Raw genomic sequence first — 27,572 nt, 5'->3', positions numbered from 1 at the left:
CATCATTAGCAGAAAAGTTACTAAATACCACTTGACTTTGTATAACTAGGGGTTATACAAAGAAAATTACAGAAAATTTATAATCCAAAACTTATATCCAAAAACTTTTGATTTAATACCACAGTAATGTGAGCAAGTAACTTAAAAGCACTTGTGTGTCAGGGTAAGTACAGTTTGGTGGGAAGGCAAAAATAATCCATTGTGGAAGGGGATACCCCTATTCAGACAATAAGGATGGGGAAAAGTTGGGCTCCTCTCTTATCCAGGATGGTTTCCAGGGAAGAGGCTTTCCTAAACGGGTTGGCTAGAGACAGATGGAAAGATACCCTCATGTGTTCTAAAAACCTGTGAAACCAGGACTGCCCACACCTAGTAAGCAGAGAACAGCCTCTGCCTGTTCAGGTCAGAGGTCTCCTCTGGCTCTCTGGGTGATGGTTAATAGGTAATGTGTCATCAAGGACTAAGATCCAGGGCTCCATGATCCAACATACCACTTACTAGTAAGGATCTGGGTAAGAAATTTGACTGAGCTTACGTTTTTCCTTCTGTCACTGCTCTGTACCAAGCTCTGCTCTAGGTGCTGGGGAATATTTTAGTAAATAAGGAACAAAAATCCTCTACCTCATGGAGTTTACATTCTAGTATGGGGGAGATAGACAACCAAATTATATTAAATAGATACTAAATGGTGATACATGTTTTAGAGGAAAAAGGGGCTGAGGCGTTTGTGGGGAGCCAGGGAGTGGTTGCCATTTTAAATAGGGTGGTCAGAAAAAGGCATCACTAAAGGAAACGTTTGAACCAAGACCTGAGGAAATAAGGGGATGGTCTAGGCAGGAGTCTGGGGGAAAAGCGTCCTAGAAAGAGGGAACAGCATGTGTAAAAGCCTCCAAATGCGAGGCAGCCTGGAGTGTTTGAGAAATACCAGGAGGCCGGGTGGCTGCAGTGGCATGTGCTAGGGGGCAGTAGTGGGCCATAAAGGCAGGGAGGCAGATTTCACAGGGCCTTGTAGGCCATTGTAAGAACTAAGACTTTTACTTGACTGTGGTGGGAAGCCTTGGAGAGTTTTGGGCCAAGGAGTGACAGCATCTGACTGAAGTTTTAACAGGACCACTCCGGCTTGCACGTCGAGGAGCCAGGGTCAAATCAGGGGACCAGTTGGGAGGTGTTTGCCCTCCTTCTGGCAAGAAATAACAAATGGTGCTAGACTGGAGTGGTAGTTGGGAGGTGGTGAGAAGTGATTGGATTCTGGATATATTCTGAAGGATGTGCTGATCAGACGTGTGTGCAAGAGAAAAAGTGGGAGTGGAGGATGATGCCAGTGTACTTGGCTTAAGTAACCGAAAGGATGAAGTTGCCATTAACTGGGATGGCGAAGGCTGCAGGGGGTGGGGGTTTGGAGGGGAAGACCAGCAATTCACCTGGGGACATGTTAAATTTGAGATGCCTACTAGACATCTAAGGGGAGATGTTGCATAGGCAGTTGGATAAATGAATGAAGTTAAGCAGGGAGGTCTGGACTGGGGATGTATAGATGTTGAAAGCCATGAACCTGAATGAGATACCATAGAAGCGAGAGAAAAACATGTGGTCCAAGAGCTGAGTCGGACTTTCAGATACTGGGGAGATGGGAAAGCAGGAAAGGAATCTGAGAACAGTGTAGTGAACTAGAAGCCAAATTAGACAACTCTTTTTTCCCATAAAAGGGAGCAAAAATTTGGGACGGTAGCCGGAAGAGGCAGAAGTGGGCTTGGGAGAGGTATTTTATTTTTTTAACATGACAAATGGGGATAATACCTGCTTCACAAGGCTGTTGTAGGGATAGAATGAGATGACGTTTGCAGAGTGTTCAGCACAATACCTGATGATAATAAGACCTCAATAACTGGTACTTGATGATATTAATAATTCACCATAATTGCTCTGATGTAAATAAGCACAAAATTAACTGAAGTTCCTAACCCAGCTGGCCAATGAGGTGAAGAGAGGATTGCTGGAGACATCAAGTTTTGAAGGGGAGTCAGCAGGGGCAGGTTTGGGACTCTCCCTTGCCGCTTTCTGTGGGAGTAGTGTGGCCGTCGAACCTCCGTGAAGGGGCCAGGCTGTCTTGCTGCAGTGCCCTTTCTGTTAAGCTTCCTAAATCCCCCTTTTCCTAATTGCAAACAGGGAGGTGTGTTCCTGCTTCATTTTTGTTGCACTAGACTTTTGCCTCCCAAGAGTCAGTTGCTGAAGGGCAGGTCCCTATTCTTGGCAGTAGAAAGAATAACGTGGACACAACTGGGCCATCTTGGAACACACCTCAGCCACACACATCCCTTCCTTCTCGGTTTGATGATTGGTGGGGTCCTGGACAGATTATTGAACACCTACTATGTGCCAGGCACGGTTTTATGTGCCAAAGAAAAGAACAACAAATGAGATACCAAAGTTTCTGCCCTCGTGGAGCTTCTATTCTAGTGTTTTATGTTGAATAGTGCTAAAGGCTAGAGAGAAATAATAAAGTGCAGAACGGTTATCTGGAACGTCAGGGTAGGGGCGAGGTTACTTTTGAGTAAAGACCTTGTCACACACGGTTCACTTCATGGCTGAACTTTGAAGTGTTGCCCCAGTTCTTGGGCTCCAGGCTTGGAAGAATCACAAGCCTTGGCCTGTGTGACAGAGAGAGATGACAGACACTCAGCAAGTATGTGTGAAGAATTTATTGTACGGGAAGTTTAAGGGTACAAAGCAAAGTACGTTTCCTAAGGGATAATGGATCTGTCTCCGGGAGTGGAGAAGACCCTGGCTACTTCTGTGTTTTTCTTTTTATATGCTTTATGTTTAGGTAAAGGTTAGTTGTAATTATTCATAACTATACGTCACTGTTTTGGGGACTGAATTCTTTCCAGGTATGGACTTGACTTAAAGGTTATGTTCCAGTCATTTCTTCTGGTGTATGTATGATGGGGAAAGTTCCATAACCGTTCTCTGGCTGGTGGTCAGTGTTCCATGGCCTAATTGCCCCATTTTTTTTTTTTTTTTGAGACAGAGTCTCACTTTGTTGCCCGGGCTAGAGTGCCGTGGCGTCAGCCTAGCTCACAGCAACCTCAAACTCCTGGGCTCAAGCAATCCTACTGCCTCAGCCTCCCGAGTAGCTGGGACTACAGGCATACGCCACCATGCCCGGCTAATTTTTTCTATATATTTTTAGCTGTCCAATTAATTTCTTTCTATTTTTGGTAGAGACGGGGTCTCGCTCTTGCTCAGGCTGGTCTCGAACTCCTGAGCTCAAACAATCCGCCCGCCTCGGCCTCCCAGAGTGCTAGGATTACAGGCGTGAGCCACCATGCCCGGCCTGCCCCATTCTTTAAGACTGAAATAACCATGTTCTTTTTATTTTTCTGCAACATTTCCTCCTCATTGTTTTTCTGTAACAGCTTTCTCCTTTCCATTTTTCTGGTTTCCATTACCTCTCACTTGTTTTTCTGTCCCTAACAACATGAAGCGAGGTTGCTGACAGTGGTAATATTTTGGGAAAGAACATTCCAAGCAGAGGGCATAGTGTACGTGTGGCGTGGCATGTTTGAGCAGCAGCAGAGGCGCTGGCATGGCTGCAGTGGAATGTAGCAGGGCCCAAGCAGGGAGGTGAGGTCAGAGAGACATGTGAGAGACTTGCGGATCACAGTAAGTGGTCTGAGTGAAATTCACCCACCAGGGGGTCTTACAAAGGCCACTGGCCACTGGTTCTTAGGAAATAGCCCCCTTTCAGCCCCTTCAGATGTCTCAGTTGTAAGGAAGGGGGGACTCTGCCTGAGATTTGTGAATCACAGCTTCTTTGTGTTAACTGAAGCCCTCAGTGGACCATCTCAGGGAAAGTTGCAGAGAGGGACAAGGAAAGGGCCCCAGGGCCAGCACTTGGGAAGCTTCAAGTAGTAGACTGGCTCTCTAAGCCCAAGGTTTCAGACTCTAGGACCAACTGAGTGATCTAGACCAGGGAAGGGAGAACCTTCCCTCCCTCCCAGGTATGCAGTGCCTGAGAGCCTGCCCAGGGCCGGGCTTCCACTGCCTCCTGCCACCCCGTCCTCTGCCCTTCCTCCGCTGAGCCCTGGACTCTGTGTTCCACGGGCCCCCCTCACAGCCACAGCAGCAGTGGGGCCTTCTGTGGGGGTGGGGATGCTGTAACTCAGGATTTGCCAAAGCACCGAGGGTGAGGCCACCTTGGTGGCTCTCAGTGCTACCCTACTTTGTCCTTCCTGTCTGTCCCTGGATTGGGGTAAGGAGGCTGAGATGTCACTCGCGGTAAGTGTGTGTTGGGGGGAGGAAGGAGGAAGAGGAGCAGGAGGAAGGTGCAGGCCCTCCAGCATAGGTAGGGACTTAGAGCCACATTAGTGGTGAGGTGTGGGAGGGCCTAGGTTTCAGCACAAGCTTGGACCTGAGGCTGGAGTCCTGGGCCTCCAGGAGGGGCCAGGGCAGAGGGCTTCATCTGGGGGCAAAAACATGCCCAAATCAATAATGGAGCAAAGAAATTGGTCACTCCCTGAATTTCAAAAGCTACTCACTAGCCTACAGAGTGATGGGCCAGGAGCCCCCAGGGTCTACAGATCAGATTGGAGCCAGTGTCCCCTCGACTTATTATCCAGGTCCCTGTTCTGCTCACAGGCTTGGAAACCCCTGGAAGGCAATAGCCAGGTCTTCCAATCTTTCACTCCAGCTCTTGGCCCAGGTCCAGCACACAGTGGGTACTGGAACTCACGAGGACCTTCCAAGTGGCAGGCCCTGGCAAGACACTAGGTGTGCTCTACTGGGATAAACAAGACACAGTTGAGTTCCAGCCACAGCTGTACAAAGGCTTGGAAAGGATTCACCCAAAGTAACACAGCAGGTCACCGTCCTGCCTCCACTCTCAAGTTCTTCCCACAGATGTTCGTCAAACACGCCATGCCACCCAAATGCTCACAGTTCATACGCCCAGAGGAAGGTGCCCCCGCCATGCTCCCCCAGAGCCCTGACCATCCTGCCCAAGCCATGCAGGCCGAGCAACTGGTTCCTACACCCAGTCCGCAAGAAACGAAGCCCAACAACTCACATCCTGGTTTGTACCCAAGTTGGGGGCTTTTATTTACAGAAAGGCCCGGGTAGATCGGGGAAGAAAGTGGAGGATGGGGGTGGCAGGGAGAGTTATGCCAGAAAGGGAGGGGGAGATGGATGTTTAAATACTCAGATGGGAGGCAGGAAGGAAGTAGTGGGGCTGGCTTAAGGATAGCTATCAGGGTCGTCACCCATCAGCAGTCGCCCAGTAAGTCCAGAGAGTGAAAATGGGATCAGGAACCAGCAGAGACCTCAGTCCACCTGCCCCAAGGACAAGATGGCCAGTGGAGAGCGGTGCAGGTTAAGGAGACATTGTTTGGTAACAGCTGAGTGGTGCTCCGGGAAGGAAAGCCACCCCATTCCCTCCAGAGCTTCGACTCTCCAGCGACCCTTGCCCTGTCTATCGGCCTCACCTCCTCACTCTAGTGCCCTACCTCCCCTTCCCCCATGTTTTAGAATTCCTTTTCCTCAGGGCTCCTGGGTTCTAGACAGAAGGTCCTGGGAAAGTTGCTTTCCTGGGCTGAGGGACGAGGTGCATGTCCACCCAGAGGGGACCTGGTCCTACCCCACCCAGGATGCCGCTGCTCTCTGTCTGGGCCTGATGCTCATGGCCCTTTGATGGATCCGGGTTCCGTAAGGCGGGCAGAGGCATAGGCTGAGGCTCCGAGGCAGGCTGCAGGCTCACAGAAGCCTGGCAGCCCCACGGGGCCTGGCAGGCCAGGTCGGCCTGCCTCTCCTGGAGCCCCTGGGGACCCTCGGTCTCCATCCTTGCCATTGATTGCCTGGCCAGGCCGGCCAGGGAGACCTGTGAAAGGGAGGAAGTCAAGACATCAGGGGCTCCTCCTGTGTCAGCCCTAGAATTGTTAAGGTGGGGAAAATGAGGCCAAGGACACTACAGGAAGAAGGGACCCCGCCCCAGACACAGAGATTGTCAATTACTCCCAACTCCCAGCCGTGAGTCTTGGGAACAAATGTCCTTTCCTTCCCCTCCATGAAGTGATGGTGGTGCCTTCTGGGAAGTCCGCAGAGTGCAGCTCCCAGTTCCTAGCCAGGACCCACCCAGGAACTCCTGGGTGCTCCAAACGGATGCAGAAGCTGGGTATCAGAGGCCGCCACGGGAGAGACCCAGGTGTCTGTGGGTCACTAATCCCTGAGCTGAGGGAGGGAACTAAAGCTGGGCAGGGCCAAGGTCTTACCTGGGATTCCTGGGGGCCCAGGCATCCCCGGGTGCCCACGTCCCACTTCTCCTTGATCACCCTTCTCTCCACGTTTTCCTGTGGACAAAAAAGGAAATCTTGTTCAGAATTGGAAAATGTTTTTCCCACTTTGCTATTTAATTTCTATTTCACATATAGTTCTTCCTGTTTTGTGCTAGTTTATAAAAGGGGAAAGTTGGAAATGGCCCTGCAGGGCTGATTAAAGAAAGGTCCAGACAAAAGATGGAAGATTATGTAACCAATAGAGTTTATTACAGGAAAGAGTTTAAGTATAACGGTATCTAGCATTTACTACGTACTAAGCAGTGAACTAAGAAGAACTCTATGTAAATTACCTCTAAATATAATCCTTACTACAACATTATGAGGTTGGTACTACTAATATTAATGTCCCCATTTTACAGATGATAAATTTGAGGCCCAGGGAAATTAATAGCTAACTTGTCCAAGGGTCACAATGAGAAAGTGGCAGAGCCTGGATTCACACTCAAGTCCGGTGGCTCTAGAGCCTGCTTGTTTCACTACTCTGCTCATCTGCCTCCCCATCTCTGGAGACATGAAAAGATATTTATGTGGTGCCACTAAGCAAATTATAAAAACAAAACAAGAAACCCAAGTTGTAAAATAGTGCATAGTCTCCATCAATTTGCTACCGGGAAAGAAAGCCTGGGAGTGTTTCCTGGACAGCTTGGTGGAGGGAATGGAGGAAGTGTCTGTATCTCATCATGGGAAGGGGAATTGTGAAAGGGAAAACAGGAGGCTGAGCAGTCAGCCAGCTTAGGCCACTGGGGGGGTCTAGGCCTAATCCCTGTTGCCCAGCCCCCATTTCCACCGCAGAACAGCACTCACCCTTGGGCCCCGTGTTGCCAATCTGACCCACAGCTCCGATGATGCCAGGAATGCCCCGAGGGCCAGGGTGCCCATGGGGTCCCTGCTTGCCTGGGTACCCAGGGGGCCCAGGAGGTCCTGGGGGGCCCACCATCCCTGCAGCACCCAGGGCTTCTCGCTTGGCACTCACAGCTACCTCTGCCAGTTGCTCTGGAGGGAAGGAGGAAGAGAGAGAAGTCTATGAGGTGGGCGTCGGTAACACTAGGGAGAGCAGAGCATCCTGATGGGCCCTGGCCCCTAGGTTTGCAGACAGAAAAGCACTTTATGTTCCCCTGCCCTCAGACCCCGTTTGCAGAAGTCAAAGGTCCAGAGTGACTCATCCAAGGCTCCAAAGCCCCTTGGAGGCAGAGCTGGAATGAGCACCCAGGACTCCAGACTCTAAGAGCAGTTGGTGTGGATGTGGAGAGGCTCCCAAAGGGCAGCGACGCCCTGCAGTGGACTGCGAGGAGTTGCTGTCCCTGCCCTCACCTTGCATCATCTTCAGCACCACATCCACGATGTGCTGGTCGCTGGCATCTCGGCCCTGAAAGCAGAGGTCTTTCAGGAAGAAGCCCCCGGCTGCCTGGGCTGACCACTCCTGCACCCTCTGACTCCTTCCTGTTCCATCTTCTCGCAGAAAGGACGTTTCCTAATCACTCCTGCTGCACTCACACCCCTCCTCTCTCATCTGGGGCTGGGACCACCCTCAGGGAAGCCAGTGGGCTTCTGGGAACTCCCAGCCTTTGAGGGATAAGCCACCCGCTAGGAGACTCTCCTGCCCTGGAGCCCAACTCACCGCCAGGCCCTGTCTCCCAGGCTGTCCCGGCAAGCCTCGGTCTCCGGCCAGTCCTCGAGGGCCAGGAAGCCCAGGGTAGCCCTGCACCCCTGGGGCGCCCGCATCCCCGCTGGGGCCAGGGTAGCCGGGTTCTCCGCGGACTCCTTGCTGCCGGGGAGAGGGGTGGGCGCGGAGCAGAGGTGAGAAGGCGCCTGCACGGACCGGTGGGCGGGGAAGGGGCGGGGCCGGGGAGAGGGCGGGCGAAGGGGCGGGGAGAGGCGGGGCCGGAGGGGAGGCGGTGGTCCCAGGGACCGCAGAGGGGAGGATAGCGGCTTTGGGAGGGGGCACTCACCTGTCCCTTCGGCCCGGGCTCGCCAGATTCGCCCTGCAGGTATAAGGAGCCGTGGTCACTAACTGGTAGGGACCCCGGGCCCTGCCGCTGCTCCCTACCTGCCCCCACGCCGCGTGCTCACCTTCTCGCCTTTCTCTCCAGGGAGGCCGGCCACCCCCGGGTCGCCCTGCAGAGAGAACCACCGGTCAGACGCGCGGCGGCGGCGGGGAAGTGGGAGAAGAGACAGGGCTGGCCAGGAAAGGGAGGCGCTGGGACTTACCACTCCGCCACGGGGCCCGGTCTTCCCTGGGAAGCCCTGGAGAAAGCGGGGAATGAGGGGCTTGGCGAATTCCCCTCTCCAGGGAGGGAAGGGTCCCCGAGGTCCCCCCACCCAGCTCCCGGCCACACCCCTCTCTCCAGCTCCGCCTTGCCCACCAGAGCCTAGGACCCGTCAGTTTGGAGCGCTCTAGAAGGATCTGAGCTCAGCCGACCCCTCTCCCCCTTAGGGCCTCTTTCCCAGGTATTTCCCAGCCCCCCTTTAGCACCTTGTCTCCCTTGATGCCTGGCAAGCCTTGGGGCCCTGGAATTCCGGGGGGGCCCTGCTCCCCCTTGGGGCCCTGAGGAGAAAGGAAACCAGAGGAGTAAATCAAATGCGGCGCTGATATGCTCCCCACCGCCCATCTCAGCTGGCCGGCACTCACCGGTTGTCCTTGAGGGCCTGGCTGCCCCACTGGCCCCCTCTCACCCTGGTCACCCTAAAATGGAAAGAGAAGGTCACATCCAGCCGTCAGCAGGGGCGGCCTCCCCCAGCCAGGCCCCAGAGCCTGTACTGGCAGGGTGCCCTCCATTCCTGCTGTCACCAGCACAGGGTCCTTTGCTCCACCTCACACACCGGCAAACTGAGACCCCGCCTGGAGAGGCCTCGCACAGGCCTGGCAGGACCGGGCAGGTGCTGACCTGCTGCAGGGCCCCAGGGAGGAGCCACTGTGCAGGCACTTACCTTCTGCCCCATGATGCCTGGGGGACCAATTTCTCCTGGAGGCCCTGGCTCTCCCTGGAGGAAGAAAAAATTGGGGGTAAGCAGTAGGTCTGGTGGGACCCTCCCTTCCACACCTGGCTAACCCCTCCCCACCCTTGGGTCTCAGCTAATTCGCTTTATCAGGGAAGTGTCCCCAGACCCACTGTACTTTTCCTTCACAGGACCCAACACAATTTTAGTTACCATGTGATGATTTATTTCATGTCTGTCTCTTCCACTAAATTGTACCCTCCACCTGAGGAGGAGACTGTGCCTATCTCGGCGCCCAGCACAGTTGCAGGTATTTGGTAAATGTTTATGGAATGAATGAATGAAAGAATGCTGTGCCTGCTAGATTCTCAGCCCCAGTCAGTTTGGCCACCTGCGAAGGTCACGCTCCTGGAACTGGTCCCCACCCTCACAGCACTGTACATCGGAAAACAGGCGCCCAAGAGGTCAAAGAGCTTCCCCGAGTCTGTGGGTCAGGGCAGAGCCCAGACCAACGTGGACACTTCCTAGGTTAGGGCTCCACCCACGGCCTCACCCTGGCCCTGAGCCGAGGGGGGCCTCTGGCCGGGGAGAGCCAACACAAGAACCCTTGTGCCAGTGGAGGAGGCACTCACCTCCTTCCCGGGGGGACCAGAGATTCCAGGGAGGCCCTGCCGGCCTGGGTCACCCTGTGGGAAAACATAGTTCTCAGGTCAGTCTGGGTGGCCCAGTCCTGCCTTTGGCCTCAGGGAAGGCCAGCGAGCCCTACACAGAGTATGGACCCAAACAAGTTGGGGAAGAGAGAGGTTCTTGGTTAAGTCCTCTGGGTTCCCCACTGATTTCCTGTTGGTTTCTCCTCTGGATTTAAAGCCATCCTGTCTCCACTGAGCCAGGCTGAGGGGTGTGGAGGGGGCGGCAGGAAGGAGGTGGTCAGGCCCAAGGGGCTTGTGTTCAGGCTGAGCCTCTGAGCCTTGAGGGAGGTCTGGGCCTTGCAGTCTTTAAGCCGTGACCAAGTCCCTGGCCCCCGGCTCCCTTGCTTAATTTAGCCCTCAGTTTGGGGTCACCTCACCTGGTCTCCGGGGCCCCCTTTTGTCCCAGGCTGGCCTGGTACACCCTGCAGAAAAAAGCCGACATCAGTTTCTGCCCTGGCATGGGGGAGCCCCATGCACCTGTTGCTTTGCTTCCCATCCCCAGTCCAGACTCCCCAACCCGCAGAAGAGGAACAACGGAAGGCCCAGCCCCGGCACCATGAGCTTGAGTGTGCTTTCCCACCCTGGTGGGAGCGGAGTAGCAGACAGAATGGCCTGCCTACTAGGGCCGGTGGGTGGTCCATGGGGAAAAGATGAGCACACTTATGTGCCTCCTAGGCACTCAGGCCCATGTGAGTACATGCAGGACACAAGTCTGCTCATGTGCACATAAGCAGGCTTGGCCACTCAGCACCCCCACAGGGAGACAGGTGGGCTTCCATGGACTGGGCTCCAGAAGGTATGGAATGGAGATGGGCCTGCGGGGTGAGAAGGCACAAAGAGACCAGGGAAGGGCACTCCAAGCAGAGGGCCCAGCGAAGGCCTGAAGGTGTGGAGCCAGAAAAGCCACGGTGGTGTTGAGAAGAGAGAGGCAGGGAGGGGCAGGGCTGATGGGGCAGGAGGGGTAGGCTGGGGTCAGATTAGGGTGTCACTGAATGCTAAGATGAGCTGTGAGGACAAGGATTGCATATGTCCTGTTCCTGTTTCACTGCCACTTAGTGTACCGCAGGTGCCCAATAAGTATTTATTGAATGACTTTTTCCTGGAGGCAATGAGTAGGCATGGAAGGCACTTTATTGAGGAAATGGTAAGATTCCATTTAGCCAATATGGAGGATCAGAATGGCCAAAGAGAGGGCTGGAGCAGTTTTCCAAATGATGAGGCCACAGAGGTGGTAATGAGGCAAGAAGTGGTGACTGAGCAAGAGCCCTGGTGTGCGGATCTGACATTGTCAGCTGCTCATGCCATTGTGGGGAGTTAGGCAGCAGAGTGCCTGGCCTCTCTGAGGCCAAGGAGAAGAATCCACGTGCCCTTGGGGCAGCCCCTGTGGCTCTACCTGAGACTTACCGCTAGGCCCTGGTGGCCTGGGCTTCCCGGCCGCCCTGCCTGTCCTGCGCTGCCCTGGGAGAGACAGAGAACCAGAGGCACGTGTTAAAGCTCCAGCCAGAGGGTCCATGGCTTCCACCCAAGTGCAGGTAGGGAAACTGAGGTCCAGAGGCAAGAAAGGACATGTCCATGGCAGCCCTGAGAATCCAGGGCTCCCAGGCCTCTGGGATCAGCATGATGAAACCCAGCAGGGAGGAGCCCTGCCCTGCCACAATCCCACCAGCAGGCCCCACTCCTACCTTCATGCCAGGTGTGCCTGGGGTCCCGTCCTTGCCGTCGATGCCTGGGGGTCCCTACTCAGGAGGAAAGGTCAAGGGAGACTCACAATGGGGACATGTGCAGGATCAGGTCACCCTCCCACGTTCCTTTGTGACAGCTGCGGAGGGCAGGGATGGAGTCTGATCATCTCAGGAAGCCCCAGCAGCCAACCAAGAGAGGAAAGCTGACATGGGAAGGGGATTAGGGATTAGGGATTAGGGATTAGGACATGGTCCTTCCCTTGTGCGGATGACAGGGGAGGTCAGCCCCAGACTGCTGCAAGCTTCCGGTGATCTCTCCTACATCATCACCCCCGTTTACAGGTGAAGAAACTAAGGCACAGAAAGGGAGGCGTTTCCCGAGGTTACAGAGCCAGCCCGCCTGCAGCAAGTTCCGTCTAGAATCCTAGGCGCCTCTTCCTCCTGGTGTTTGGATGAATTAACTGGACCCTGGCCTCTGTCTGGGTGAGCCTTGGGCCTCTGGCACTTACCGTTGCTCCCTTCGGGCCTGGGATCCCCTGGAGTCCTCGAACACCTTGGCTGCCCTGCAAAGGGAATAGAGATCAGGTCACCTTTGGGATGTTGAACTCCATGTAGAGAGGGGAACAGCTAAGAGCAGTGGCCCCTGGGCAGGGGCTGGAGGAGAGCGGCTCAGGTGCCCTTTCTGCCTGGGAATCAGTGGGGGGCAGGGGGGGTCAGCGCCCAGCAGCCAGGCCGGGCTGGGCAGCAGCAGGTGTGGGAGCCAGCACCCACAAGGCCGAGGCCCTGAGCTCCACGCAGCTAAAGAAACACGACGACTGAATGCAATGGGTGGACTTTTTTGGGGTCTTCAACAAGAGCTATGACAAGACATTTTTGAGATAATTAGGAAAAATGGAATAGAGACTGGGTATTAGATGATATTACAGAATAGTTTATTTTGTTAGTTGTGATAAACATGTGATTATGTGAGGAAAAGTCCTTATTTTTTAGAGATATGTACAGAAGTATTTGGGGCGAGATGACGTGATACTAAGGATTTGTTTGAGACAGAGCAAAGCAATAATGGAGGAAGGGAAGTTAGAGGAAATGAGGGTGGTGAAATGTTAGTGACCGTGGGACACGTGAGACGGGAAAACGGGGAACTCATCACATCATTCCCTCTGCTTTTCTACATATTTTTAAACTGGCATTAAAAAACTAAATAATAATAATAATAAAAAGTTCATTGTACTTTCTTCTCAGTTTTCCTATGAACCTAAAACTGCTCAATCTCAAGTGTTCTTACCATAATAAAAATAAATAAATAAAACGACTCCCCAAAAGTCTATTAATCAAAAAAAAAAAAAGAGTTAAGAGAACTGGGATCCCGACCAAATCCCATTAGCCGCATGGCTGATTTGCTGGAATTTCATTGTCTGGCCCCAGTGACCCTGGGACTGGATCCAGGGCTTCTAAAGTCCGAATTTGGGCTGACTGGGCCCAAATTCCCAGCAGTCCTCCCCCCGGCAGTCACACACATGCAGAGAAGTGAGCGCACACGCACACTTGTGCACACACATGCACACACACGGGCCTTGGGTGGGGCTGAGTCCAGCCCAGTACTCCCCAGGGGCCCTGACCGGACAAGGGGTGCTGAGGACTCACCACGTCACCCTTCTCCCCGGCTCGGCCTGGTGGCCCCCTCGGACCTTCCTCACCCTGCCGAGAAAGACAAACAGGAACCCAGGTCATGTGCGCTGAGGGGGACCCCCAGCCTGGGGGGCAGCGGGACGGGGGTGAGGGGCAGGCTTACCGGTGGCCCAGCAGCTCCGATGGAGCCCACCATGCCTTTATATCCACGAGGACCCTGGGGAGAGGAAGGGTTGTGGGTCAGTCCTGGCAAGACCCCAGAGGCCACAGGGCTGGTCCTGGCAGCTCTTTCAGGACACTCCTAGACTCACTTACCATCTCTCCCTTGGGTCCCGCCATGCCTGGGTAGCCCCTGATGCCCTGGGGACCCTGTCAAGACAGAAAAATGACAGCAATAGCAATTGCAAGTCCCACTCATGATACCTCCCTCCTCTGACCCCACCCCCAGACTTCACAATGCCCTTTGAGGTTAGCAGCACAGGGCCCAGTGCTCATGGATGGGACATCAAGACTCAGAGTTGGGGGGACTCACCAGGGTCACTCAAAGGGAGGGGAAGAGCCTGGAGCCTCAGCCGGGCCTTAGGGATGACAGTTGCCCTCAACTTCCCTCTTCCCACCCAGAGAGGCTCCCGGCTAGACACAGGTGTCTCTTTTACAAGCCAGGCCTGAGCACGGGAATGACTCCATTAAGGGATGCTTGGATAGGGGAGGGGAGGCCACAGAGGGGAGGTGTTCCTTACCGGTGGTCCAGGGATACCTTGCTCTCCAGAGGCACCCACATCTCCCTTGGGACCCTAAGGGGCAGGGATGAGCTATGAGACAGGCAGGCAGATGGAAATTCAAATATACAGACAAGCAGAGATGTCTCCCCATTCCCCAGCAAAAGCCAGACAGGAAGGACCCTGGAAACCACACAGTCCCATGTTACAGATGGGGAAATTGAGGCCAAGCAAGAATTGCCAGAGACACATTGACCTGGAACATAGACCTCCAGCCCCCCAGTTCACAGCTCTGTCCCCAGAACCCACAGGGGAAGGGGCAGGGATGAAGAAGGGGACAGGCCCCTGCAGGACCCTCTCCACATATCCCCATGCCACGGCCCTCAGCCCTCACACTCACCGGCTTCCCCTGGCGGCCAGGATCACCCAGAGCCCCGCGTTTGCCCGGATGTCCCTGCAGGGAAGGAGAGCTCAGTGTGAGGTTCCCTTCTGATCACCAGCTCCAACCTCCCAAGACTCGGGCCAGGGGCTCTCACCTTCACTCCCTGCAGCCCTGGGGGCCCTTTCACACCCGCTGGACAGTTGGTTGGACACTGAAAAGAAAATCCCACAGGGCCTTGTGGTCCCTGGTCTGGTGCAGGCCAGCTGGGCAACGCGTCCCCATCTCTCACTGACCCTGTCTCCAGGGCTGCCCCTGCCTGCATCGGCCCCGCCCAGGCCCCCGCTCTCACCAGGAAGTCCGCGCTGCCTTCCAGGCCCTGGATGGTTCCTGGGCGACCCTGAGAGGAGATGTGTGAAGGTAGAGCCTGATCCCACCCTTCCCACCCCAGGCTTCCTCAAAGACCCTTCTCCTTCCCCTGCACATTGCTACGTGTGAGGGCTAAGGATGCTTACCGGTTTCCCAGGGGGTCCTGGGGGCCCCGCTGGTCCCTCTGGTCCAGGATCCCCCTAGAAGCAAGAGGGGCCAAAATCATACCCCTGTTCAGCCCTTTCCAGGTTACCCTGCCCCCTCTGGTTCCTGCCGCTGCCTTATCCACCCTGCCCTCCAGGTCACCTTCTGAGACCTGCCTTCTTGGAGGGACCAAGGCCTGCTAGGCAGGGAATGGGGCCAGCCCTTGGCCTCCCAGAAAGACCTACTGCAGGGTGGGCTCAGCAGGAGGGGTTTCTGCCCCAGACCTGGTGGAGCTTCCTGGTGGCCAGAAGCAGACCCAGGAACTCCGTGGGACACCACCCCTGCTTGCCAGTGTAGAGACAGAGGGCAGGAGGCCAAGTGAGTGGAGGGGGTCTGGGGCTCACCTTGGGGCCTGTGATTCCAATCTCACCAGGAAGGCCAACAGGTCCAGGTGGTCCCTGGGGAGCAGAGAGTTGATGGCCAGTGTGCCTCCAAGGGTCAGCCTGCCCTGAACATGAAGGTAGAGGCAGGCACCCAAAGCCTCTTTCTCCACTTTTGCTTTCTGACCAACCCCAGAGAGACTGACAGATTGGGGCTTTAAGGACCAGAGAACCCCAGAGTAAGTGGATAGCCCGGAGTGGGCTGCCCATGGCCTCTGGCAGTCCTGATGCTATCCTGACACTATCATAGCATGCTGGCACCTCCCCACGATGGCCATTCCCTGGAAGCCCTTCTGTTGTCCCCCACTCCCTGGGTGTTCCGTGCACCCTGTCCCATCCCCAAAGACTTACAGGAGGTCCAGCAAAACCAGGGCCCTGGAACAGAAGGAAAGGAAATTGGGTTCATGGCTCCCTCTACAGGTCCCCCTGCCCCATGAAGGGTCCCTGGAAGCCCTTGCAGGCTGTACTCACCGGCAGGCCAGGAGGACCAGGGAGCCCAGGTTGGCCCTGCAACAGCAATGGGAGAGGTTCAGAGCCTGGGGTCTCCTGGGTCCCTGCTTCTCTCTACTATAGCTCCTCCCAAACTCTGGCCCTAGGTTGCCTGTGCTGAGGCCCCAGCAGGCCACCTACCTTGGTTCCAGGGGTCCCGATGGCACCAGGCTCCCCCTTGGCTCCAGTTAAACCCTGAGGAAAGATGAGAAGGTAGGATCAATGAGAAGCAACCTGCTCCCTGATCCATGGGGTGGGGCAGGGCCACGGGTCTCCTGGGTGGGCCCAGGTAGGGACTTTCACACCTTCTTTTCCCTTTCCCCAGTTCCCATAGTAACCCTGGGAGGCAGGCAGGACAATTGTCCTCTTTGGAAGATGAGAAACTAGGGAACAAAGATTTGTCAGCCTGGGCTTCACTCATCCCAGTTTAGGAGTCTGGAAGACCCAGACATAGGTCTAGATTGGTCATTTGATTGCTGTCTGGCAATTTTTCTGAGCCTTAGTTTTCTCATCTGCAAAATGGGTTAATTGTGCTTACATCTCTGAGTGGGTGTGAGAACTGATGTGCTAGCAGAGGGCAGTGTGCTTGGTAATCTTTGCAGGGTGTGGATGAGTTTAGAGGGAGCCTATTAGCTGGTCCCAGCCCTGGTAGGACCAGCAGGGCAGAGGCACCTCATGGGGGGCTCTCCTTCCTCCCATCTTTCAGTGATTGACCCAAGGGTATCCCTCACCAGGTGACTGTCCTCATGGCCCTGGGGCTGGCTGTGTCCAGGAGCCTGTGACCTTGGGGGCCCCTGGGAGCTGGGTGGTATCAGCCAAATGATATTCCTCTCCTGAGTTGTGCCTGGGGCTGTGGGCAAGGAGTTGGTGGGGAAGAGGGCGGGGGAAAGACAGGGCACACAGGGACAGCCCAGCATATTCAGCGAGACTAAGTCATGGCTGCTATGGACAAGCAGGGGGATGCCGCACCCCACAGAAAGCAGAGCCCCTCTCTGGACCCCAGTTGCCTCTGATTCGGTGCTCCCAGGGTGGGTGTGAGGTTCCAGTGAGATCACAAGTCATATGAAGGCGAGGGGGCTCACAGCTGGACAGTCTCCACCCCTCTGCCCATCTCTGAACAGATCAGCGAAGTCACCAGGGCCGGTCAATGGGTGGCAGCCCCAACCTGCCCTGCCCAGCACCCAGGTACTCACATCAATCCCGGGCTTCCCGTCCGGCCCATCTGGCCCTGCTTTGCCAGGCTCTCCCTTGACACCCTTGAAAACAGGTGGAGCAAATATTAGCCAGAGGAGGGCAAGAACTGGAAGGGTCAAAGGTCAAAGAGGCAAAAAGCACTCACCGGAGGGCCAGCTTTTCCTGGGGGCCCCTTGTCACCCTGAAAGATACGAGCTGGTGAGATGGCACCCTGTGGCTCATGCTACCCCACATGGGGACACACAGGCTCTGGCTGGCCAGCCCCAGATGCTCCTGTCCTCATTCCCCTCTCTTCTGTCCTGGGTCCCTTCTGTCTTGCACTCCTTAGGAAAATAGCCCCCTTCCCTCAAAAAAAAAAAAAAAATCGTAGGTGCTTTGAAACCAAACCCAGCCAGGATGGAGAGGGCGATGTCAACATGCAAGTGGGTTTTGTAGGTGTCGATGTTGCTGAGGTGCCCGTTGGGAGACTGCACATAGGGTGCCGGCTCCAGGTTACCTCAGAGGCTGATGCCTCTTGGGTCGGGTACTTGTGGGAAGAAGGCGGGGGCTTTTAGAGACACAGAAGGGGAGGTGAGCGAGTCGAGCGGCAGCTCTACTCTGGATTGTGGGTCAGGAAAACAACAGGTTGGGGTAGGGGCAGGGACCAAGGGGGCCTGGAAAGGGGGGATGCAAAATGTTCCCAAGGAGGGAAGGACCTTTTTCCCCAGTGACAAAGGACCCTTGGTGGAGGACAGGCAGGGCTGGTGGAGTAAAATTCAGCCCCACAGAGGCCTCCAGGCATTTCAGAGCCTGCAGCAGCCAGAGCCTGGCGAGCCCCCAGCATCCTGTGTTGGGGGCTGGGGACACCAGGTTGAATAGAAGTCTGTCCAGATGGGTAAACATCAAGCTGACCTCCTGGGGGAGCCTCCAGAATGAGGCCTTTAACCCTCACCGTGCTCGGGGGAGCAGGGAACGAGCCCGACTGATTCTAAATCGGGGTGAAAAAAGCCAAGGGAAGAGAGAGGAGTCTGGCCCCAGCTGGTCAGCGGTCTGGCCCAGGCTCCCGAGCTACCCTGAAGAAGCGTGCAGACGTGCCAGGTGCAGGGCGAGGGGTTAAGGCCTCCCCTACCTCAAAAGGGAGGGGACAGGAGAGGAGGGGGATAAGGACTCGCTGTGAGCTGTAGCCGGCAGACTACACAGCAGCTCCTTGTTGGCGGGCGGCTATAACCGGCTCTGCATTTCAGGGCTGGTTTGAGGTTTTTGCAGAACAAACGAGCTCCTTGTGGGGCCGGTCGGCGCCGCCTACTGGCGTCAGGGGGGCACTACACCTCCAGGCACCGCCCCCAATCCCTCAGCTCACAAAGTTCCCCTTTGTCCTCCGCCTCCCTCCCGCCTCCCGCCCAGGTTAGGGACTCACGTCGATGCCGTCGGATCCAGGCACTCCCGGCGGCCCCGGGGGGCCTGGGGGGCCCCGTTCTCCAGGGGGACCTCTCTGAAAACACACACGGGGGTGCAACCCTCAGACAGTGTAGGGGGCTGGGCGGGCCAGAGCCCGCAGGCAACGCCGGGAGCGGGGTCCTAGAGGTGCACCTCCGCCGGGAAAGGAAGCTCCGCAGGGAGCCGCGGACTCCTGTGCTGTGCGCCATTGCATACATTATCTGAACACTCAGAACCGGGAGGCGGGTGCTGTTTCGGGCCCATGTTGGCAGTTGAAGAAACAGGCTCAGAAAAGATTAAGGGTCCGGGGTCACTGAGAGTGAGTGGCGCAGCCAGGATTCTGTCTTGCGTCTGCACCGCGTTGCCCCTGTGCCGTCGTGGCGGAGAATAGATGGAGATGGGGACCGACGGCTCAGATAAATTACAGACGGTACGCAAGGAGCCTGGCAGACGGTTGGCCCTCCATTAGTGGTAGCTCGTTTTATTATTTTTTGATGAACGTCACGTATAGACGGTGAGTAGACACCTCCTTCTCTGCCTCGGGTGAAGATAAAACCCGACGGGAAAGTGGGGGCGGCGCAGAGCGCGTAGGGCGGGGAAGCTGGGAGCACCCCTCCCCCAGCACCGCTGCTCTGTCCTCCCTGGGCTGTCCCTTTTACCGGTCGGCCCGGACCCAGGCAGGGGTCCCGTGCACGCCGGTGCCCGCGCCCTCCCCGGCGGGGAAGTGCTAGGCTGATGCCCGGCAGGCGAGCTGCGAGCCGCACCGGGGGCTGGACGGCGCCCGGCCCCCTGCCCCGACCCCCTCCGGGGGCGCGTGGGGTGCCCGCAGCCGCCAGCGGCCCTCGGAAGTGAGACGTGGGCCGGCGAGCCGGGCCGGGAGGCCGCTGCGGGGCGAGAGCGGAGTCTGGCTGGAACCGGCGCCCCCCGGGAGGCGGCGGGGGCGGAGGCTTCGCGGCAGTGAATGGGCACCATTGTCTTCCCCGCCACCTGGGCTGCCCCGGCTGCCAGGACCGAGCGCCAGCTCCTGCCCCGCTGCCTGTCCCGCGCAGGGCCGAGCATCTCGGGACAGGGTCCCCCTGGCTCCCCGGCCCATCCATCGCCTTTCGCGGTGCCGCAATGTGCACCCTGTATGCGCCCACCCAGGGACCCGCGCCGCGGGACCGTCCTTAGCTGCCCCCTCGGGCGAGGGCGCGTCGGGATAGGTGGGGGGACAGGCAGAGCCCTGCACCAGACTCCTGAACCCCGGACCCAGACCCCGCACCCTGACCCTGGCGCCAGAGTGGCCGCAGGACTTACCATCTGCGCCAGGGCGAGCGCGAGCACCTGGAGGAGAACGAGGAGGCTGCGGGGGGCGGCCGCAGCGGCCATGGCGGGCGGCGAGTTCGCGAGGACGGTGCCGGGGCCACCACGCACCGACGGCGGAGGCTCCTGGCGCGGGCTGCGCTCTGCCGACTGGCTCAGCCTCCCGAATATGCGGCGGGGCGGGGCGCGGGCGGCGGGGTCTGTCACCTGAGAGGGCCGCCGGGTGGGGACGGGGCAGGCCGGCGCCCTTCCTCCAGCTCCGCCCCGCTCGGTCGGGCCGCCAGCGCCCACCCTCTGTCCTCGCCCGGCTTCCCGGAGGCCCCTGCTGGGTAATCTGGGGGGCGACAGGGGTGCGGGACCGAGACGGTGGTCCCCTCGGGCCTGACCGCCGGGGCCCAGCACCTTCCCCTGACCCGCAGCCCGCGCCCCGTGGCTTACCCTACGTCCCCTGCCACCTCTGCCGGGCTCAGTCCTCCTTCCTGCAGAGCCCGGGCCTCAGGCTCCGCAGACCTTGCCGCAGGCTCTGCCCACGCTGCACCCACCTTCTCCTCTCCCCGCCCCCACCCCGGCTCCTTCCTCTCCTCGTACAATCAGGTCTTTTCCGTATTTAAAAAATACCAAAATCCTTCCTGGATAAGTCACCTCCAGAATACCCACCCCATCTGCCTCTCCCTCTTGCTTCGCTGCCAACTCTTCGGTGGAGTCGTCTGCATCCCCCTCCCCGCTAACTTCCTCACCTCCCGGCTTCTGTTTTATGTCATTCACGTCTTCAGATCAGGTTCTGAAGCCTCACAACACTCCCTGCTTCTGTCCCGACCGGGAGCTCGGTCTCCTGGAGGTCGCCATTGAAGCCCAATCTTTCTTCAGTCCTCCAGGCGGCAGGCTGTTGGCACCTCCACCTGCCCCTGGCCATTCTGTCCTTGAAGTCTTTCCTATCCAAGCTGCCATCGTCCAGCTCCCGGTCTTCCTCTATTGCCTTTTCTTCTTCTCTCCTCAGTGCAGCTCCCTTAAGCACTGATGACTCTAGGATTGGGCCTTCTCATTCAATTTCTCCAGTGACCTCCATGATCATGGAAACAACCACCACTTTATTTACCAGTTTCCAAAAACCGTTGTCCCAAAGAGCCTGTCTCCAGAGCTCCTTCCCTTCCCTTTCATTCCCTTAAGCAATATTGGCAAAATGCTTTGGAATCTGACTCTCACAGCTGCAGATATACCACAGGCACCTAAAACTACATGAAGTCTCAGTTTCCTCATCTGTAAAATAGAGATAATAATGGTCCCCATTTTAAAGGGTTTTTGTGAAGATGGAATGGGGTGATGCTTAACCTGGCACCAGCACTTGGTAGGTGCTTGACACGTTCTAGCTTTCATTGTGATTTATAGAGGACCGCCTATTTACTAGGTCTGCACTCAACGTGGGGAAGCTGTCCACAAGCAGACCAATAAAATGGTCAAGGAGAACATTTGCTGTTACCGAGTGAGCTGCAACTCCCCTGAGCAGGTTAGCAAAGGGCCTTGGACTTTGAAAGGTTGTCCTGGAGCTGAATTTGGGAGAAAGGGCTTGAGAGAATTTAATTGCTCTGCCTAACAGAATGAGGAAGAATTCAGAATTTGTTGGAAGTAAGATGAGAGGAGGAGGAGGTAGGAGAGGGATGGTGGGCATTGCTTGGAGTTGGGGCGGAGGTAAAAATGTGTAAAGGATCTTAAAGAATTGAGGTGTTCAAATTCAATTTTAAGTTGTTGGTTTTATGTCATTCACCTCTTCATCTCTTGTTGGCTAAACGCACAAAGGCCTTGTGTAAGTTGTCTTTTTGGGGGAGTGGAAATTGTGGAAAAGGGATGAGCTTCACATTTGGACAGCACACATCAGTGTATTAATTATCTATTGCAGCATAACAAGTCTCCCCAAAATTTAGTGGTTTAACACAACAATTTCTTGGATCAAGAATGCAGGAGTGGCTCTGCTGGTTGGTTCTGGCCTGGGGTGTTACAAGGTTGCAGTCCGATGGTGGCTAGGGCTGGAGTCATCTAGAAGGCTTCTTAGCCCACGTCTGACGTCTGTACTGGGAAGCCTTCAACAGCTGAGGCTGGAACAGCTGGAGTTTATTGGACAGCTTTCTGTTTTATCCCTTTGTGGGCTTTCCAGGGGATCTCTCCAGCATGGTGGCTTCAAGGTAGCTGAACATCCTCCATAGCTCAGAGGGAGGAGAACAACAGCCTGAAGAGAATCGTCTCTTAGGACCTACTCTTGGAAGTCATTCAGTTCCACTTTCACCACATTCTTTTGGTTGAGGCAATTACAAAGGTCCGCCCAGGTTCAAGGGGAGGGAACAGAGACCTCACCTCTTGATCGATGTGTCAATGTCACATTTCAAGAAGAGCATGGGGGATGGAATAGATATTGATGCAACCATCTTTGCAAAATACATTCTACCACACTTGGGCTTATAAACTGAACCAATTCAGGGATAGCTGAAGCTCAAAGCTGAAGCCAACCAAGAGAAATCTTATGGAAGGCTTTGGACCACAAGACATGGGCTGGAGGTTCCAGCCTATCACATATGGCTCTTAAGGATCAGAGAGATACTGAGTAAGTGGAGAGTCATACCTCTACATTCCTGGATAAGAAAATTCAATGTTACAAAGACATCAAATTAATCTATAAACTTCATGCAATCCCCAACAAAATCAGTGAGTAGCTAGGACTAAGTAGCTAGGGCAACACCATGCCTGGCTAATTTAAAAACCTTCATAGAGATGGAGTTCTCACTATGTTGCTCAGTCTCTCAGTCTGATCTTGAACTCCTGGCCTCAAGCAATCGATTCTCCTGCCTAGGCCTCCCAAAGTGCTGGGATTACAGGTGTGAGCCACCACCCCAGCCAAAGAATTTCCCTGAAGAAGTTCTGCCTGTGCATAGCAGCTTTCTTTTTCTTTCTTTCTTTCTTTTTTTTTTTTTTGCTCCACCGCCCTCCCCATAGCTTTCTATCCATTCCTTCTTCTTCTCTCTTTCTTGGACTCCAATTTCATGTGTTAGACCAGTGTTCCCCAAATTTTTTGGCACCAGGGACCAGTTTCTTGGAAGATAATCTTTCCACAGATGGTGGTGGGTGGCGGAGCTCAGGTGGTGATGCCAGCAATGGGGAGCGGCTGTAAGTACAGACGAAGATTCGCTCACTCTCCCCACCCGTCACTCACCTCCTGCTGTGCAGCCTAATAAGCCACCAACTGATACTGGTCTGTTGGAGGACTGGGGACTGCAGTGTTAGACTACTTGCTAGTGTTGCACAAGTCATTAAGGCTCTCTATTTTTATTAAACATTTTATCTCAGGATAATCGTGGATTCACATGCTTTTGTAAGAAATAATACAAAGAGATTCTGTGTATTCTTTACCCAGTTTCCCCCAATGGTAACATCTTGCAAAACTATATTATAACATTACAACCAAGACTTGATACTGATACTGTCAAGACAGAGAACATTTTCATCACCGCAAGGATCCCTCGTGTTGCCCTTTTATAGCTAAACCACTTACCTCCACCCCCAAGCCTTCCTTAACCTCTTACAACCACTAATCTGTTCTCTGTTTCTATAATTTTGTCATTTAAAATGTGATATAAATGGAATAGTAAAGTACGTAACATTTTGGGGTTAGCTTTTTTCACCCAGCATCATGCTCTGGATGTTTACCCATGTTGTTGCACTTCTCTGCCGCTCACTCCTTTCATTGCCCAGTAGAATGCCATGGCATGGAGGCACCATGGCTTGTTGAACCAGTCACCCACTGAAGCACATCTGGATTGTTTCCTGTTTTTGATTATTTTTGAATAAAGCTGCTATGAACATTTTGTATAAGTTTTTGGGTGAACATAAGCTTTCGGTTCTCTGGATAAATGCCCTGGAGTACAATTGCTGACATATGGTAGAGACTTTTTATTTTTTTTTAAAGAAGCTTCCAAACAATTTTCCAAGTGGCTACACCATACCATTTTACATTCCTAGTAGCAATGTATGTGTGATCCAGTCAAGTAGACTGATTCATCTCTCTTTATTCTTCTTTTTAAAAATTGTTTTAGTTACTCTCTTTTCTCTGCCTTTGCAGGCAAATTTTAGAATAATCTTGTCTATATTTTTAAAAATTCTTGCTAGTATTTTGATAGGAATTGTGTTAAACCTGCATATCAACATCTTTACTATGTTGTCATCTTCCAATCTATGATATGTCTCCCCATTTAGTTAGTTCTTCTTTGATTTCTTTCATAAGCATATTATAATTCCTAGCAAACAAGTCCTGTATAGGTTTTGTTAGTTTTATCCCTAAATATATAATTTCTAAGTGATTGTAAATGATACCATATTTTTAATTTCTCTATTTATGTGTTCACTGTTAGTATATCTAAATATAATTGATTTTGGTATATTTATCTTGTATCCTAATACTCTGTTGAATCACTTATTAATTATAGAGAGTCTTTTTTAAAGTAGTTTTTTTGAATGTTCTATGTAGACAATCATCTGCAAATAGGGACAGTTTTAGTTTTTCTTTTCCTATCCATATATACTTTCATTTTCATTTCTTGTCTTATTGCACTGGCTAGCACTTGCAGCACTCTGTTGAAGAATAGTGGTGAGAGGAGGCATACTTTACCTCCTACCTGATCTTAGGGGGTGTGATGGTCAATTTTATGTATCATCCTGGCTAGGCTAGAATCCTCGGTTATTCAATCAAATACCAATCTAGGTGTTGATGTGAAGGTGTTTTGCAAATGTGAATTTCTTTAAGTAAAGGAAATTACCCTAGATAATCTGGATGGGCCCCATTCAATCAGTTGAAAGGCAGGACTGAGAGTTCCCTGAAGAACAAGAAACTCTGCCTGTTCATAGCAGCTTCAGCTCATGAAAGCTCCAGTGCATGTTTCCTGATGGTCTGCCCTACACGTTTTAGACTTGCCTTGCCAGCCCCACAACTGCATAAGCCAATTTCTTGCACTAAATCACTCAGTATGGTATATATTTCCTACTGATTCTGTTTCTTTGGTTGAACCCTGACTAATACAGAGGGGAAATTATTTGCTTTTTCATAATTAAGTATAAGTTAGCTGTACTTCTTTTGTAAATAGATTTTATCAAGTTGAGGAACTTCTCTATTCCTAGTTTGCTGAGAGGTTTTTTGTTTTTTGTTTTTATTCATGAATGAGTGTAGAATTTTGTCAAATGTTTCGGCATCCATTGATATAGTGATGTGATTTTTCTTCTTTAGTCTGCTAATATGGTGGGTTACTTTGATTGATTTTTTTGCTTTTTTTGAGACAGAGTTTCACTCTGTTGCCCAGGCAAGAGTGCAGTGGTGTCATCATAGCTCACTGCAACCTCAAACTCCTGGACTGAAGCAGTACTCCTGCCTCAGCTTCCCAAGTAGCTGGGACTACAGGCGCCTGCCACCACACCTGGCTAATTTTTTCTATTTTTAATAGAGATGGGGTCTCACTCTTACTCAGGCTGTCTCGAATTTCTGACCTCAAGCAATCCTCCCGCCTTGGGCTCTCAGAGTGCTAGGATTACAGGTGTGAGCCACCTTGAAATATATTTTGAAGTCAAGTAATGTGATGCCTTCAGCTTTGTTCTTTTTGCTCAGTATTGCTTTGGCTATTCAGGATCCTTTTGGGTTCCATTTAAATTTTAGGGTTGTTTTTTCTAATTCTATGAAGAATAACATTTGGTATTTTAATAGGGATTGCATTGAATCTGTAGATCACTTTGGACAATATGATCATTTAAAATATTAATTCTTTCAATCCATGAGCATGAGATTTTTTTACATTTGTTTGTTTCATCTTTAATTTCTTTCATCAGTGTTTTGTAGTTTTCCTTGTAGAGATCTTTTGCCTCCTTGGTTAAATTTATTTCTGGATATTTCCTTTTGTAGGTATTGTAAGTGGGATGGCCTTCTTTATTTCTTTCTCAGCTAGATCATTATTGGTGTATAGAAATGCTACTGATTTTCGCATGTTGATTTTGCATCTTGCAACTTTATGGAATTCATTTATCAAATTTCAGAGTTTTTTGGTAGAGTCTTTAGGTTTTTCTAGATATAAGATCATATCGTCAACAAACAGGGATAATTTGACTCTCTCTTTTCCGATTTGGATGCCTTTTCTTTCTTTCTGTTGCCTTATTGCTCTGGCTAGGACATCTAGTACTATGTTGAATAGGAGTGGTGAAAGTGGGCATCCTTATCTTGTCACGGTTCTCAGAGAAAAGGCTTTCAATTTTTTCCCATCTAATATGATGTTAGCTGTGCATTTGTTGTATACAGCCTTTATTATTTTGAGGTATGTTCCTTCTATTCCCAGTTTCTTGAGAGTTTTTATCATGGAGGGATGCTGGATTTCATCAAATGCTTTCTCTGCAGCTATTGAGATGATCATATCATTTTTGTCCTTGATTCTGTTGATGTGACTTATCATATTTATTGATTTGTGTATGTTGAACCATCCTTGCATACCTGGTATGAGTTCTACTTGATCATGATGTATTATCTTTCAGAAGAGAGATTGGATTCAGTTTGCTAGTATTTTGTTGAGGATTTTTGCATCTATGTTCATCTGGGATATTGGTCTGTAGTTTTCTTTTTTTGGTGTGTCCTTGTCTGGTTTTGGTATCAAGGTGATGCTGGCCTCTTAGAATGAGTTAGAGAGAATTCTCTTCTCTTCATTTTTTTGTTTTGTTTTGTTTTTCGAATAGTTTCAGGAGGATTAGTGTTAGTTCTTCTTGTATGTTTCATAGAATTTGGCTGTGAATCCATCCAGTCCCAGGATTTCCTTTATTGGGTGATTTTTTTTTTTTTTAATTACTGACTCAACCTCACTACTTGTTATTGGTCTGGTCAAGTTTTCTGTTTCTTCCTGGTTTGATCTTGGTAGGTTGTATGCTTCCAGGAATTTATCTATTTCCTCTAGGTTTCCAGTTTGTCAGTGTATAGTTGATCATAACAGTCTCTAATGATCTTTTGTATTTTTGTAGTATCAATTGAAAAGTCTCCTTTTTCATTTCTGATTCTGTTTATTTTAGTTTTTTCTCTTCTTGGTTAGTCTAACTAATGGTTTATCAATTTTGTTTATCTTTCTGAAGAACCAACTTCTGCTTTCTGACCCTTTGTATTTTTTTTCAGTGTCCATTTCTTTAGTTCTGCTCTGAGCTTTATTATATCTTTTCTTCTACTAATTTTGGGTTTGGGTTGCTCTTGCTTTTATAGTTCCTTAAGGTGCATCATTAGATTGTTAATTTGTAATCTTTCTACTTTTTTGATGTATACATTTAATGCTATAAAAGTCTCACTTAGCACTGCTTTCCTTGTATTCCACAGGTATGTGGTGCTCCCATTTTCATTTGTTTCAAAAATTTTCTTGATTTCTTTCTTAGTTTCTTTGTTGACCCAATGGTCCTTCAGGAGCATGTTGCTTAATTCCATGTATTTGCATAGTCTCCAAAGTTCCTCTTAGTATTGATTTCTAGTTTTATTCCATTGTGGTCTGAGAAGATACTTGATAAGATTTTGATTTTTAAAAATTTGTTAAGACTTGTTTTGTAGCCTAACATATGGTCTATGCTGGTGAATGTTCCATGTGCTGATGAAAAGAAGGTATTATATCTGCAGCTGTTGGATAGATTGTTCTGTAAGTGTCTGTTAGGTCCACTTGGTCTAAGTTCAGTTTAAATCCAATGTTTCTTTGCTGATTTTCTGTCTAGATGATCTGTCTCATGCTGAGAGTGGGTGTTGAAATCTGCTATTATGTGCTGCAGTCTATCTCTTCCTTTAGATCTAGTAATATTTGCTTTATGCATCTAGGT

General features: G+C 52.2%; 1 protein-coding gene across 1 annotated transcript; it reads right to left on the bottom strand.

Moving 5' to 3' along the window:
• Positions 1-5,362: 5,362 nt before the first annotated feature.
• Positions 5,363-19,839, bottom strand: COL9A2 (collagen, type IX, alpha 2). The gene is made up of 32 exons (XM_012646679.1): positions 19,713-19,839; positions 18,397-18,471; positions 17,146-17,181; positions 17,000-17,062; positions 15,948-16,001; positions 15,789-15,824; positions 15,669-15,692; positions 15,282-15,335; positions 14,880-14,933; positions 14,717-14,764; positions 14,522-14,578; positions 14,386-14,439; positions 14,007-14,060; positions 13,582-13,635; positions 13,430-13,483; positions 13,282-13,335; positions 12,147-12,200; positions 11,638-11,691; positions 11,360-11,413; positions 10,333-10,377; positions 9,899-9,952; positions 9,258-9,311; positions 8,959-9,012; positions 8,803-8,874; positions 8,538-8,573; positions 8,400-8,444; positions 8,279-8,311; positions 7,948-8,094; positions 7,641-7,695; positions 7,134-7,322; positions 6,264-6,341; positions 5,363-5,872 (listed from the first exon to the last, which is right to left on the bottom strand). Exons 1-32 carry the CDS (start codon positions 19,782-19,784, stop codon positions 5,673-5,675), a joined length of 2,067 nt encoding a protein of 688 aa, XP_012502133.1. The 5' UTR covers positions 19,785-19,839; the 3' UTR covers positions 5,363-5,672.
• Between the last annotated feature and the right edge of the window lie 7,733 nt (positions 19,840-27,572).

Source organism: Propithecus coquereli, unplaced genomic scaffold (assembly GCF_000956105.1).
Source record: "Propithecus coquereli isolate 6110/MARCELLA unplaced genomic scaffold, Pcoq_1.0 Scaffold249, whole genome shotgun sequence".
NCBI classification, from domain to species: Eukaryota; Metazoa; Chordata; class Mammalia; order Primates; family Indriidae; genus Propithecus; species Propithecus coquereli.
The sequence above is the reverse complement of the archived record's forward strand: the minus strand, read 5'-3'. Positions and strand labels throughout refer to the sequence as shown.